A 16701-nucleotide genomic window follows, 5' to 3' on the forward strand; every position below is an offset into this window, starting at 1 on the left:
GGGGGGGGGGGGGGGGTACTTCCTATAATTCACCAATTCTTCAAAGTATCTTCTGGACGTGTCACAAGATACAGTAAAGTCAGACATCTGATTGGTAAGGAATGATATAACACCTGTTGCCTAAATTAAATGTGATAGGTGCATTTTTTTTCAAATTGATAAACAAAATTAATAATAGCATATATATTTCTAACTTACAGTAGGAATTGATCTATGAATACTTTATTTAACTCATTTGTATGTAGTTATTACATTATAATAATACATTGTTATCTGAATTTACTCATCAATTATTAATTTTTTTATTTATTGTGCACATACTTGCTGAAATGTCATGTATTTTGAAAAGAATATCTCATTTCTCTTGTGCTTACTGTTAACTTGCATTTTTTATGCAGTATCTTAAAGTGATTTATTTTCATTTCTGTTTATGTTGCACCCTTGTCATCTTTCAAGTCAAAATAAAGTACATATTGACCAAAAGAAGTTTGTTTAAATTAGATATGATATTTTTATCAATTAAACAAGATGGAACATATGAATTGCAGAGAGTAGTGTGACGCAGCAATTGATGTGACGTCTTAATGAGAATATTATCACAAATCACCGACCTCCACGTGCTTATGCTTCAACCCAGGAGGATGTAGGAAAGATGGTTATCATTCAATGTTTCTTTTTATTTCTTTTGATACCGATGGATATTGGTTGAACTATTCAATGTAATGTCATGTCGACCTGTTTTACGTTGCTGAACACGTGGAATAACAATACTAGTGTTTTAATATTTAAAAATGAATTCAAAAATAATTTGATAATTTAAAGAAAAACACTTGTCAAAAAATTAAGCAAAAAGAAATGTTTGGCTTCTTGGGGGGGGGGGACACGTTTATTTTATTTTCATTTAGAAACTGATTAGAATTTTGTGGATATACACCATTAAAACGTAATGTGGGCGTGACCGATCGCGATTCTTGAAGGTTTTACAAACACGTAAAAAAAGATGGTGGGAGGAGGGTCTGAAATGAGGGGAAGTATGGGCTGGGGTCCTCACTTAAACCCAGAAAAGATTTTAATCTGTATCCGGCATATATATAAGCTTACACACACGTGAAGGCCTAGTCTATATAATACAACCCATGTTGTATTTAGTACTTCCGGTACATTTCAGGCCGTATTTGCTATTTGATGTGTATTTTTCTCTCTGTTTTGATAGTTCAAATTTGATTTATATATAACACCCATGCACAGCCTACGGTAGCCGATAACGTCAGCTTCCTAGCAGGATACATGTAGCTCGTGTTGTTTTATCTGTACGTATACGTCACTAGTAGTCATCAGGAAACGCCTACACGTGAACATTAATGAGTTTTTAAGGCTTGAAGCTACTCTAGATTTTTTTGTAAATATTGCTGTCTTGTTTTTTTTGACAGAACAATCATGGTTTTATCCAGAATTTGGTTAAACTGTCAACAGTTTTTGCATAATTGATGTAAAGTAAATAAAGTTCATCTGTACCTATATTTATCTACTGTCAACAGTAGTTTGTTGGCTATTTCACACCATTGCTTGCTTTTTTTATAACCGATACACTGACTGTTTTTTCATGCCAATTTGACACTAAATTCAACAAATTATAATTGTCAAATGCCATTAATTAATCGCCTAAATTAATATCGATACGTCATGATTGGTTGTGTTTAGTATTGTTTGACGTCCTATCAACAGCTATGGTCATTTAAGGACGGTATACGTCATGAAGAATGATATGTTACAACATGTGAATGGTTTCATAAACAATGACATATAATGCTTATACATTAATTCGCTCGGTAAGTTGGGACACTTGTGTCAAACTCAAGAATGGAATTGATCAAAATGTTTTACTTGATGAAGTCAGTCTCTCCTTGACGTGATCGCCCTCTGTCTTTTCCTTCGGAATAAACGGAATTAAAATCATAAGTCACTTGAATAGGAAAAGTCGTTCCTGAATGATATTTTTTTATCAAAAAGATAAAAATTGACCGCGTATTTCATCATTTGTGACGTTCATCATTCCATTTAAACTCACACATTCCTATGTTGCGATATTAGCGGACATACTTTGGCAGTTTTTATTGCAAACGGATAGCGGGATCTTTTTTTTTTATGACAATACGATTACCGAGTGAAACTACGTCATGCACCTTACCCACAGTTGTACAAATCATTGCTTATTTGGCCATTCTCACTTCTAAAGGATCCACGTACATGTACCACTGCCCGGGGAACCGGTTTTGCCGGCATGACTATAGCTTTGATAAATCATTTCTGAAAAGAAAACGAATGCATTGCAAGACTTTTATGGAATATACCAGTGATTAAAAATATCATCAACAGTGGTCTGATTGTACGAACTCAGCGGAACTAAACCGGGACTCGAACCCCTGACCTCTGATTAATACACTATATACATGTACCTCTAAACGACTGAGCTACCTGGCTAACATAAGTGTCTTGGCCAAACTTGAGCTTCTGTCAAATCCTAAAAGAAATTAAGGTTGTGGTAACCAAAAACTATATTGCAGTGGGACAGGGAACCTCAAAGGGTTCAATTGTGCTAAACTTTATTGCTAGCCTAAACTACGTTAAATATGTTAAAGTATCACTGTCGGCCTGCATTTTATAGTTACATAAAATATTGATGAGTTCCATATATTTTCTTATATTTTGACAGTCCGTGAGTTTGTTTTATATATGACAACGACAGAATCAGTAAGAAGAAAAAACCCATATTGAACTGGACTATTTTATATTTTATTTTAAATGTAGCCTCGTTCAACCAGACGCATGATCACTGTTTAGCTTGCGCAGACAACAAGAGTATTGTTGAACGAGAGTATTCTTAATGCTGCTGTAACCGGGCTAAAGGTTATATAAGTTTACACACTCGCTTGCATTAACACTTAATATGGGAGTTCATTCCACATATGATCTGTTGATCTGACATTTAAGGTTAGTTCCACGTGTTAACATTTCGCACCGGCAGGAAATGGCAGAATGTTGATGAACCTTGACTTCGATTTGCGTTCTCTATTATCCCCTGCCTCCAAGTGGCATTTTATGTGTACTTATTAAGCCTGCCAAATTAATTTCTCATGCCAAGTATTTAAACAATTTCTAACCCCCATCAGGCGAAATGCACCTTACGGTATAAAGTACGCTATGGGAAAGTATCAAATTAGAACCAGTTCTCAAAAATAGTTTCAATTTTCACGAACGTGTACAAAATAGAGCGATTCGTAAAACCTATTAACAGAATGGCTGGTGAACTTAGATAAACTTTATTTTTTTCAACAATTATTATACAAGTTTAATATTCACTTACAGAAAATATGAATCACACTTGTTGGCCGTATGAGAGCCTATATTGGGTTTTTATTATGGTGGTGCAATATTACAATTCTTCTATTACAAGCTTGGGATAGCCATTCAAGCTTGCGTATTATGTACTTCTGCATTTGCTCTGCATCCTTCCATTGCAATGCTTTAAGAAGCTTAAGGTAGATGTTGTTGTGAGACTTTAACAACATTTGCTATTGTGAGTCATCAATCTCTTTTGTGACGTCAACACTAAATTTGTTGTTAAAAGAACTGTTCGAAATAACTAAATAAAGCATAACTACTCAATCAAAATGCAAATGTAGATAATGATTATTTTGACAAAATATTGTTATGGTCCTATAACACACATTGCTATTGCTGACAAACTTAATGAAGACCGGGTTTAATAAAGTTTGCCAACAATAGTCCTGTGTGTTATAGAACCATAACAGCATTTGCTAAAACATTCAATGCTTGGATATTTCCTCTGTAGATCCATTTGGTAGACCCCATGATTTGTTTGTACATGTACATATACTTGTTTATTTTTTTATTTTTCATCTTCTAACGACTCTTAATAGTGCTATCATACTGAAATATAATACAAGTAACCTAGACACGGCAACATGACGCGTCACGTTGTCAGATTGTTCCGACAATAGGCTAACCCAGAGATAACTATAGGAAGACACCGATAGAAGAAGAAACATTGACATCACAGGTGTTGCAATGGAGGTACATATAGCAGATACATTTGGTTTCTCCATTATCCTCTAAGGGAAACAAAAAAACCTGCTCAGATATTGCCCATGGAATAGCCATTGTGAAGATGAAAGGTACCTTTTTCTTCTGTTGTGCTATATTTCGATTCTTCTCTTTTTCTTATCTGGGCTAGTTAATACATACATATTTCTGGTAAGTTGTAATGTAACATGATGGAGGGTATAACTTTTCTTTCTGCTAATTGTCAGGGTCTCGGGGACAAAATTAAAAGAAGGGACCTTTTTTCATACTTAAAATCGAAAAAATATTGTATTTATTGTCTACAGGACACTCATTTTACTGAAGAGAACCAGAAAATTGTCAGAAATGAATGGGGGTTCGACTGTTATTTTAATTCATTTAAGTCCAATGCCAGGGGGTAGCTATTCTTATAAATAATAATTTTGAAATTAAGGTGAAAAGGGAAAGGAAAGAAATGTCAGGAAATTTTTTAGCCCTTGATATTGAATTAGAGGGTTCACATGTTACATTGATCACGCTATATGGCCCAAACACAGACACACCTATTTTTTTTGATATTTTAACTGACACAATTGACGACTTTGGAAATGACAAATTTATTATATGTGGAGATTTCAACTTAGTATTAGATCCTGAGTTAGATTATGACAAAAGCTATAAGAACATTTATAATAAAAAAGCAAGAGAAAAAGTTATTGAAATTATGGAAAACTATTCAATGGTAGACATTTTTAGAGAATTGCATCAAGATAGTAAAAGATATACCTGGAGAAAGAAGAACCCATTAAAACAGTCTCGTTTAGATTTTTTTCTTATTTCGGAAAATTTGTTATCTAGTATTCATAAATCAGCTATTGAGTCAGGTTACAGGCCCGACCACTCATTCCCTATAAATGTTTTAAAAATGAATGAATTCAAGCGGGGAAAGGGATTGTGGAAATTTATTTCATCTCTTTTATATGAGGAAGAATATCATCAAATGGTGAACAATATTATTTTAGAAACAAAAACTCAGTACTCTTTGCCAGTGTATAATCTGAATGCTATAATGAATATACCAGATACAGAAATAGAATTTGTAATTGATGACCAGCTTTTTCTTGAAACATTATTAATGGAAATCAGAGGTAAAAGTACATCTTATTCATCTTATAGAAAGAAACAGCAAAGTAGGGAGGAAGATGATCTTAAGAGAAAAATACAAACTATTGAAGAGCAGGAACATGTAGACATAGAAGATTTAGAAATTAAGAAAAGGGAATTGGAAAATATTAGATTGAGGAAGGTAAGAGGTAGTATAATTAGATCTAGGGCAAGATGGCAAGAGGAAGGAGAAAAGCCAACAAATTATTTTTTCAAGTTAGAAAATAGGAATTATACTTCCAAGATTATACCAAAGATACAGAAAGATGATAATGTTATTATTACACAACAGAATGAAATTTTAGAAGAAGTTCGTTTATTTTATGAAAAGTTATATGATAATAATACTGATATTGATGATATAGATTTAGCAGATTTTTTGAATACATGTGATGTTTCAAAATTAGAAAATAACGATTCTTTTGGTCTAGAAGGGTTAATTACTTTAGATGAAGCAACAAAAACTTTGAAAAATATGAAAAATAACAAAAGTCCCGGTTCTGATGGGTTTACTGTAGAATTTTTTAAGTGTTTCTGGAAACAGCTAGGTGGGTTCATTGTTAGATCTATAAATTGTGGGTATAGGAAAGGTTTGCTATCAGTAACACAAAGGCAAGGTATTATAACATGTATTCCCAAGGGAGATAAACCTAGGCAGTTCATAAAAAATTGGCGACCCATAACATTATTGAATATAGTCTATAAAATAGCGTCTGGATCGATAGCAGGTAGAATTAGAACAGTTTTAGATAAATTAATTAGTGAAGATCAAACAGGATTTCTTTCAGGCCGTTATATAGGGGAAAATACTAGATTAGTTTATGACATTATGCAATATGCAGAAGAAAGATATATTCCAGGTATGTTATTAATGGTAGATTTTGAGAAAGCATTCGACTCAGTCTCATGGGAATTTGTTGATAAAGTTTTAAATTATTTTAATTTTGGTTCTGATATTAGATGCTGGATAAAACTACTGCACACCAATGTAAGTTCAACTATAAACCAAGGTGGTAATCTTTCATCATTTCTAAACATAAAAAGAGGCTGTCGCCAAGGTGATCCAATCGCCCCCTACATTTTTATTTTGTGTGTTGAAATACTAGGCATAAGACTTAGAAATAACAATAAGATTAAGGGTATAGAAGTCAATAAAAGTCCAATCCTTATTTCTCAGTATGCTGATGATACTTCTCTCATTTTAGATGGTTCAGAAAGGTCTTTAAAAGAGTCGATAGCAGAATTGAATACTTTCGCTAAAATATCTGGTTTGAAGATAAATATAGACAAAACCCAGGTGGTTTGGATAGGGAGCAAAATACATAGTGAAGATACATTTTTACCTGATCTAAAATTGCAGTGGGGTAGGACAAAATTCATGCTTCTGGGAATAGAATTTAGTGTCAATCTTCATGAAATCCCAAAATTAAATTTTGATAAAAAATTAATTAAACTTAAAGCACTTATCATGGCATGGAACAGAAGATCACTTACTCCTATAGGTAGAATCCATCTGATAAAATCTTTAATGATATCACAATTTAACCATTTATTTATTGCATTGCCAAATCCTGATGATCTTTTTTTGAATCAATTAAATAATGTTCTCTTTAACTTTTTATGGAACAGTAAAACTGATAAAATAAGGAGAGATGTGATATTTCAAAATTATTTTGAAGGAGGTCTTAAAATGGTTAATATAAGGTCATTCATTGATTCCTTAAAATTAGGGTGGATACGGAGATTATATCAGAAGTCGGGCAAGTGGCAAGTTATCTTAGAAACACATCTTGACTTACATATGCTATCTCATTGTGGAAGTGATTACATTCCAATATGTCTTAATAAGTGCACAAATTATTTTTGGAAAGATGTCTTTAAAGCATGGAGAAGGTTTAATGAAAAGGAGCGGGTGAAACAAATTAATGAAAGTTGCATCTGGAAAATGCCATTATGGTACAATAGGAATTTTACTATTGGGGGAAAATCAATATTTTTCAAGACATGGTATAATAAAGGAGTGACTATAATTTATGACTTAATAAAAGACATTGAGACTTGCACTTTTTACACATTTCAAGAATTTGCTCAAATTTATCAGGTAAATACAAATTTTATCCAATATCATGGTGTATTAACTACAATAAGGAAATATTTAGTTAAAATTGATTGTAAAAAGGATGCTATTGTATACCCTATCATACCCTGTAATATTAAATTTTTCTTAAAAAGAGTAAAAGGGATAAAAGATTTTTATAATCTTATGGTAAAAAAAGATACTATTGCTTCTGGGAGGAGAAAATGGGAAGAAAAATTGGATTTGAATAATTTTAATTGGAATGATATATATAAGACCCCTTTTAGAATAACAAAAAATTCAAGACTACAATGGTTTCAGTATAGAATTGTTCATCATATTTTGACAACAAATTCATCCATGTTTAAAGTAGGATTAGTGACAAGTCCACTCTGTACACTTTGTAATTTAGAACAAGAAACAATCATTCATATTTTGTGGGAATGTAGAGAAGTACAGAATTTTTTACAAAGTTTTGAAATATTGTTAGATGCACTTTTTATCCCATTTTCATTTAATAAAATCAGTTTTCGTTTTGGATTATTGGTAGCAAACGAGAATATGACATATAATAGAATTGACAATGAAATTTTAATTATTATTAAGTTTTATATTTATAAGACAAGATGTCGACATCAAACGTTGAGCCCAAATTCCTTAGTTAACATGATTAAAGAACATTATACTGTTCAAAAATATATTGTTAACAGTCAAGGTGATTCTGCACAGGATAGGTTTGGGAAAGAATGGAGAAAATGGATAAAAATATTAGACTATGCGGAAGTGTAATTTTAATAATACCAAGGTAAAAACAGCTTTTAATATTTTTCATGTTCTCAGTCTCCTCGATTCCTAGATAATTCTTCTTAATTAACTTATTTAAATCTTTTTTTTTTATTTTACTGGCCCAGATATCTCTCTCTCTCTCTCTCCTATTTTGCTTTCTTTCTCCCCTCTCCCTTTTATATTTTTTTGCTTCTTCTCTAGACCCTGTGATTCTATTTTGTCTATGGTGTGTGTGTGTGTGTGTGTGTGTGTAAGATTGAGTGTATGTTCTAGTATATAAATGATATACATGTACTATGTGAAGTATGTTGTTTTAGACAGAGCATGGGTGTGATAGATTATCTATCATGATGATGTTTGTAACTATTGACGATGATGATGATGATGATGATGATGATTGTCAATGTGTATGTATAATGATGATGATGATGATGATGATGATGATGATGATGATGATGATGATGATGATAAGATGATGATGATGATGATGATGATGATGATGATAAGATGATGATGATGATGATGATAAGATGATGATGAAGTTGATTGTCAATGTGTATGGACAACGATGATGATGATGATGATGATGATTGTCAATGTGTATGTACAATGATGATGATGATGATGATGATTGTCAATGTGTATGTACGATGATGATGATGGTGATGATGATGATGATGATGATGATGATGATGATGATGATGATGATGATGATGATGATGATGATGATGATAATGATGATGACAACGATGATGATGATGAGAGTTTGTGTGTAATGTCTGTTTGATGTAGATGTAACAAAAAACTTGAAAAAATAAAACAATATAAAAAAAAAAAGATGAAAGGTACATTCCGCTTTTATAACGTTTACAACAACAAAACTGATCATATAAATGTTTGTATCAGACGTCTCCTGCGTAAAGAAACAAGCCAATTGCTGACGCAACGATATGCTCGCGATTATATCTTATATGTTACCAGTTTGAATGAAGTTGGTAAAACCCGAATAAAACTTTTCAGGACACACATATTTCAGTGATAATCAGAACGTGTTATGACGTTACTTTTTCATCTATTGCAGATGTCTTCAAAAAGAGCAAGTCCGGATTAAGTTTCATAAAAGTAACTTTTGTTAAAAAAGTAAATTTCAAATGATAAGTTCATGTTTCTGAATTTTTAAAACGCCTTGTATTTCTAATAGGTTTAAATGCCAAATTGATATTGAGTGTCTACAATTGTGACAAAATTTAAGCTTTTTTAATTTTCTGTTTCATTTGTGAAAATACTAATGCGTGTAAAAATAAATAAGACATGAAGGTGAATGTGCAAGAAAAGGTTAATTCTACACCCCATGTTTTTCGTTGTGTACAAAACGCTTAAAACAATTTTCCTCCGCTGATGCAGGATTTTTAATACACATGTGCGCTAAAATTAGATCTCTTTAAAACGATGACTTGTGCAGGAAGTCCATTTGTTTAGCATAAAACAGACTCCCAGATTCTGTCGTTTACTTGATAATAAACTCATCGGATGTCGGCACCACCTTAGATTGTATTTTAAATCTTTAGCTCGGATTTCAATTGCAGTTGACCTAAGGAGTTTGCTAATCGGACCATGACGTAATCGTCAGCACGTGTTAAGCCTCACACGCGTAAAATATGTTTTAATGGTTACAGTTTGTACCATCGCCCATACAAAGATGGGAAACAGAATCCCCAGGTGTCTGTCTGTTCAATGTTCATTTTATTTTAAAAAGTTTACAACTTATAGGTACAGGATATATGATACAATCCATACATATACAATACATGCTTGCCAGGGCGGCAGTTTGCATGTGTAAACAAATGAATGAATGATATACTAGTTATAAAATAAGTGACATGTATTTGAATGAATGTACATTATCAGTGATATACTAGTCAAAGAAAAATTAATAAAAATAATGTATTGAAGGAGAACGCATTGTTGTTGGGTCATACATTTAAATTTGTTTTCAGATTCTCTCTCAACATAAATGCTTTGTGCAGAAACTTTCCAAATTTGCATAATTGAGATGTATTGCTAGAGTTTATAAGACTGATGAATTTTAACATGCTGGGTTTTGACCAATACTATTTTTCATGTGGATATGTCCAAGTATCTGAAAAGATGGACATTTAAGCACAAAGTGGTATTCGTCCGTAATATCTAAATTGCATAATTCACATATTCTTAAATTCCTTGGTACATTTATTTAAATACATACTACATTTGGTGGATTCAGCTATCTGACTCCTTATTTCTTGTACACAACAATCAAAAAGTCTTTGTTTAATAATATCCAAATCATTGTTTTACATTTATTGTCACCTGGGTGTCCCAGATATAACCCAGTCCCATAGTATACAGATCATTTTTAATATCTCTCAACCAGTTATATTTATCACTAACATTTAACCTTTCCATAAGATCATTATGTATCTCAGACATAATACAATTCTGACTATATACTAATTTCAACCAAAATTTGAACACTCTCAACTTTCTTATTGTAATCAGAGGATATACTCCTAATTCCTCATAAATCATGTTATTAGCTGTACTTCGCTTCAACCCTACCATTTGCTTAAAAAAATGCATTTGTACATTTAAAATCCTTGGCACAATAAAATCCCCAGATCTTGTTTCCATTATTGAGAATTGGACTCACATAAGTTCTGAATAATAATAACATAATTTATACATTAAAATAAAACTTCCGTGTCTTTGAGTTTTTGCTCAGATAGCTTATGCTGAGTCTTAGTAAATTTTCCGTTATAGTTGAATAATAATCCTATATAATTAAATTCTTCAACAACTTCTATATTTTCACCATCATATAACCAATGTTCATTATCTCGAGCTTTCCTAGCCTTCTAAAAACAACAATTTTAGTTTTCTGAGTATTAACAGATAGCTTCCATTTTTCAGAGAACAATAATAATATGTCAAGTGACATTTGAAGTCCCTCAACTGATTCTGATATCAGCACCATGTCATCGGCATACATAAGTAGAAAAAGGCTGAACGTTTTTAACTCGTATGGCATGTTACCTTCTTGTATAAACTCCATCTCACAATCGTTCACATATATTGAGAACATTATTGGTGATAAACATTCACCTTGAGTTAAGCCAATCTCTTTAGTGAAAAATTGAGAATAAAATCCATCTAAGTTGACACATGTTTTGCACATTTATACATTGAAAAAAATATTGATAACAAATTACCTCTAATCCCACATTTTGACCGTTTTAGCCATACATTAGATCGATTTACAGTATCGAAAGCTTTCCTGTAGTCGACGAAGCAGCAATATAGTCTTTTTATTTTGTGAGAATGTCTTATTAATTTAAGAACGTAAAGAAACAATTGCGTCTGCAGTTCCATAACCAGATCTAAATCCAAATTGTGCATCAGAAATAATTTCATTTGTGTTAGCCCATGCATACAATCGATTGTTCCAAGACAGCTTAATAGACCCCGATAGTTATTGAGGTCATTTTTATCACCTTTTTTACATAAAGGCACGATAGCTGCCTCTGCCCATCATGTAGGAAAATGTCCCTGGTCTAAGATTTTGTGAAACATTGATTTAATAACTGGTAACAAAGTATGTTCTCATCAATGAAAAGTTCGTTTATAATGCCATCTGATCCATGTCCTTTATTTCTTTTTAAGTTTCTGATCGCAGTAAGGATCCCTTCTTCTGTAAATTCATTATCGAGTTCAGGGTATATAACATCTTCATCTGGGTGTTGTTGACCGACACTGTCCAAGTTATCTCCATCACTATAAGACACAAGAATTTTGAAGTAGCTACGAAAATCATCAATATTAAAGTTCGAAGTTTTAACTGACTTCCGCTTGCTTAAATATTTGAAGAATAGTCTTGGATTACGTTTCCTCATATTATCAAACATATCGCCTTCATCTCGCTTATATTCACTCTTTAGGCGTCTTTTCAATGTCGTATATGTCCTCTTTGCATTATGTAAATTCCTGTGTGTTTCGAAATGTTTATCACTGTTTAATACTCTAAGGAATGTTAAATTTACGTTTACAATCTTCATTGAACCATGGCTTGTCTTCCTGTTTAATTAGCTTGCACGCATTTTCCTTCCTGTCCTATTTGGGGATCCGCGGTGGGGTTGTTATCCTTGAATGTTGCCCTGGCGTTGGGTCTCTGACGTTGTTACCTGTCCCCTGCGTTTGGGGTTCCATCTCGGCGATCGTGCATGCAGGACCCCCTCGATATATAGTTTGTCCCTCACTAACATTGCCTTCTTCCTCTCACGTTTAGCTTGTTTTAACACAGGGTATAGTTGCTTTCTGTCACGTTTGGCTTGTTTTAAGACAGGGTATTGTTGCTTTCTGTCACGTCTGGCTTGTTTTAACACAGGGTATTGTTGCCTCCTCTCCCGTTTGGCTTGTTTTAACACAGGGTATAGTTGCTTCCTCTCTCGTTTGGCTTGTTTTAACACAGGGTATAGTTGCTTTCTGTTACGTTTGGCTTGTTTTAACACAGGGTATAGTTGCTTCCTCTCTCGTTTGGCTTGTTTTAACACAGGGTATAGTTGCTTTCTGTCACGTCTGGCTTGTTTTAACACAGGGTATTGTTGCCTCCTGTCACGTTTGGCTTGTTTTAACACAGGGTATAGTTGCTTTCTGTCACGTTTGGCTTGTTTTAACACAGGGTATAGTTGCTTCCTCTCACGTTTGGCTTGTTTTAACACAGGGTATAGTTACTTTCTGTTCTCTGTTATCCCCTTAGGTAATTGTTCTGAAATACCTAGCGTTTCCCCTGAAGCAGGTGACTTGACGACCTGACATACTCCCGACATCTAAAGTCCAGAAAACGCGCTACTATTGTTCTACTTTGGCTGCGTTTGGACACCTGTTCAAATTAAAATGAATACATTCATTGAGCCGTTCACTCAAACTTATTTAAAAGACATTCCAGATTACTTCTTGAAGTAAAATGGATGCTTTAACAGATTTTATATTCTCTTGTAAAATGAACACATTCAGGACCACGCGTTTAAATAAAACCTGTCTTTATTTTAAGGAAAATAGCATACTCTCACAGTCGTTGTATCCTGTATATACTCGAGTATACACCATATAGGTACGAAACGTTATATTTATCTATATATATCATGTAATTATTAAACTCAATATACAAAATAAAATCACAAATTAAATAAATGAGGATGATTTTCAAAAATGATTTTTTATGAAATTAAAACAAAATGAAGGTAGGCTAACAAATATTAATACAATATCGTCCTTCAGGCAGTTGGGGTTCAAACTTTACATTAGATGCAATTCGTACAACGTTTCAATTTAGACAGCTAGCCTGAATGTGCCATTACCTATTAACAGTTATGTACATCATCATCACTGCACGTGCAAACTACGTGTTGTTGTTGGCAGCAAAGTACAGACTCTGTACCTACGTACCGGTAATCCCTCCTGCCATAGCTACAGGTACAATTATTTAGCTGTTGTTTTACGCTTGTTTAGATCTACATGTTTCTCCTCTCGTCTGTGGGGTCAGTTCCCTTATGTCCGAATTACTGGAAATTGAAAGTGTGGTCCAAGAAATAAGGCCGGCAATACCAGGCCCCCTCCCCATCCACAACCCCAACCCCACGTCCTCCGAAGCTGTAGCATTTTAACGCTTCACAGGACCTAAAAAATGTTAGTCAGCAACCGAAAGATATCTCGAAAATAGAGGATATCTTCTGTGTCATTTGCTTTTAGGAATATTGGAGGACAAAAGCAAATTGATATGCTGCCCTGATTGCAAAACTTCTTTTCCCTTCACCATTAGATGTGTGAATTATAAACATAAAGTTGATAAAAACTTAAGGTCAAAGGTCATATAGAACTCAAATACATTGCACAGGTAACGTTGTGACTTACCAAATAAGGAAACGATTACACTTAGACACCCTCCCTAGTAGCGAAGTAGTTTTTCATATATTAATAAGCATTTTCGTACACTGTATATGGGTAAGATTTTTAAGCGATTTTATGGACAACTCGTACACATTTTACACCTTTGTGTGCATACGCTTCACTGGTCATTTGTCTGATGAAGGTGACAGTGTACATATCGTACTAGTCATCGAAACGTCACATAGAAAATTGTATTGGTTGTGTAAAAAGGATTTATTATAATTACGGTTAGCTGCTAAAGAGGCCTTTTGAACCTGTTATGTGTTCATGTATATATTGTTAGTCTAAAATACGACGTTCAACTTGCCCTGTACGCTAAATTTAAACACTTGCCATTTGTATGAATCTTATTGTAACTTTACGTCTTTTGTATGGCAAAGTCAAAGAACAACACGAAGTGTGCAGACGTGTATTGCCCATTTTGATAGTTTTCACTCGTGCTGCGCACTGTTAACCACACGAGTGAAATATATTTGTTACTACGGAAAACACCATTACATTTTCTAAAGCATAAGACTTGAAAATGTAATGCATTAAAAAGGGGCAGGAATCAGAAGCGAAACCCGCTAGAGTTTATGGTAGATTTGCCAGAGGCCACTTGTAATTATATCAACAATAATTTCATCCAGACAACCAGGTATTTTTTATATTTACATATTTTTCTTTTTTAAGACATATTCCTACAAAAACCATTTTCCCTGCCTCAAAATACATTTGAGGCGGCCATTTTGTTTGTTTACATATTCCTACACCTGAAACAGGCAGTTGTAATTATAGTCGAGCAGTTGTAATTATAGCCTATATAATTACACCTGTCCTCTAACACTGTTGTAATGGGACGGCGCGGGGGCAAATGTAAATATTTAAACAATACCTGGTTGTCTGGATGTAATTATTGTTGATATAATTACAAGTGGCCTCGTAGATTTGCCAGAGGCCACTTGTAATTATATCAACAATAATTACATCCAGACAACCAGGTATTTTTTATATTTACATATTTTTCTTTTTTAAGACATATTCCTACAAAAGCCATTTGCCCTGCCTCAAAATACATTTGAGGCGGTCATTTTGTTTGTTTACATATTCCTACACCCGAAACAGGCAGTTGTAATTATTGTCGAGCAGTTGTAATTATAGCCTACATAATTACACTTGCCCTCTAACACTGTTGTAATGGGACGGCGCGGGGCAAATGTAAATATTTGAAAATGAACAAAAAATCGTTGCCTTTGAATGCAGCGAATAGAAGATACCGTTATGATTGGTCAATACCAAAAAGGGATATTTTCACACTGTGAAAGTATCACTTTTGATGTTTGTCACAGTGTGAAAGATATCAGTTTTATCAAGTTAATAGAATCCGATATTTCACTGACAAAAACGTAATAAATCCGTGTATCCTTTTTCATCAGACCAGTATTATGTGTCTTATGAAGTGTCAGATAAGACAGGTTCAGCAATATACTGCTAACAGTTATTGCTATACTGTGTAATCCGACCAATATGTTGTGTCCAATAGAGGGTCGGATTGACAAGTTTATTGTATATACAAATACTGACGGAACAAAGCGAGCCATTCAGGTGTATGGAAAAACTTAATCCTGCCATTTTTTACTTTTTCGTTATTTACAATACTTGAAATACGATAAACGTTATAAAAAATCTCATTAACTTTAATAAATGTATGATCTGATTCTGGATTAAGAAGTTCTAACAGACATCACAGCTGTATGACTTGTTATGAAAATATAATGGCGGATCTGGAGGAAACCTGTTCACTCAAGGTTCAGAACCTAACGAACAGCACACGGTGGTTTCCGCTAACCCTCACTCCAATAAATTGGGAAACCCTCCAAATTGGTCACAGGATCCGTTACCGATATACACGTTGTAGTATTAGTTTTGCTGAAGCAATAAAACGATAAAAAATAATGCACCAAAAAGTCAAAGATACATGTATATGTACAAGAAAACTCATTTTAAACTGCATTTCCATCCATTAACAGGCGATATACGACACCGTAAGGACAACAAAGAGTTTAATACATTTGATAAATAACAAGGTTGCATTGGCAATAATTAGTGTTTTGTCTTTGGGTTGAAATTTCCGTTGATTTTATTTTGCTGAGTAAACTTCGTATGTCTTCACAGCAAGACCATCTTTAATTAGATTTTGTTTAAGCCTAAATTAAGAGGCGGCTATCCCATGTGACTCGGCAATACAACATCAAATTCTACTGGGTTGCTTTTAAATATCCCATCATCAAAATATGTTGTCATGACTTAATGTGTATTTTTGGTATGCCCAACAGGTTTTCCAATCTCTCCATCAGCACGATGGACAACGAAAAGAAGAAAACCGTGTGCTCCCGCCTCGTTCTGGGTGGGATAGTTGTGGGCCTGGTCTGTGTGGGAATTGGCATAGGCATCGGTTACGCCGCGAGGGGTTCAAGTCAAGAGCAGACCCACGTCAACGGCGACGGTCCAGCTAAAGAGGCGTAAGTATTTAATTGTCATTGCATGAAATTCTCCACCAATACTTACATATACAGAGTTACGGCCCTTTGTTAACCCACCGTTTCTTTTGTCCATGGTTCATATGCTCC

General features: G+C 33.8%; 1 protein-coding gene across 7 annotated transcripts in view; it reads left to right on the forward strand.

Annotated features, from left to right (window-relative positions):
* LOC110452301 (putative N-acetylated-alpha-linked acidic dipeptidase) overlaps positions 1-16701 on the forward strand; it is an 82108-nt gene that overhangs the window by 39292 nt on the left and 26115 nt on the right. For all 7 annotated transcript variants that reach the window (XM_021500724.1, XM_021500723.1, XM_021500726.1 and 4 more), the window contains one exon: positions 16408-16593. In XM_021500724.1, coding sequence (XP_021356399.1) covers positions 16408-16593 — 186 coding nt within the window. The remainder of the gene's footprint in view (positions 1-16407; positions 16594-16701) is intronic.

This window comes from Mizuhopecten yessoensis, unplaced genomic scaffold, assembly GCF_002113885.1.
Source record: "Mizuhopecten yessoensis strain PY_sf001 unplaced genomic scaffold, ASM211388v2 scaffold6579, whole genome shotgun sequence".
Taxonomy (NCBI): Eukaryota; Metazoa; Mollusca; class Bivalvia; order Pectinida; family Pectinidae; genus Mizuhopecten; species Mizuhopecten yessoensis.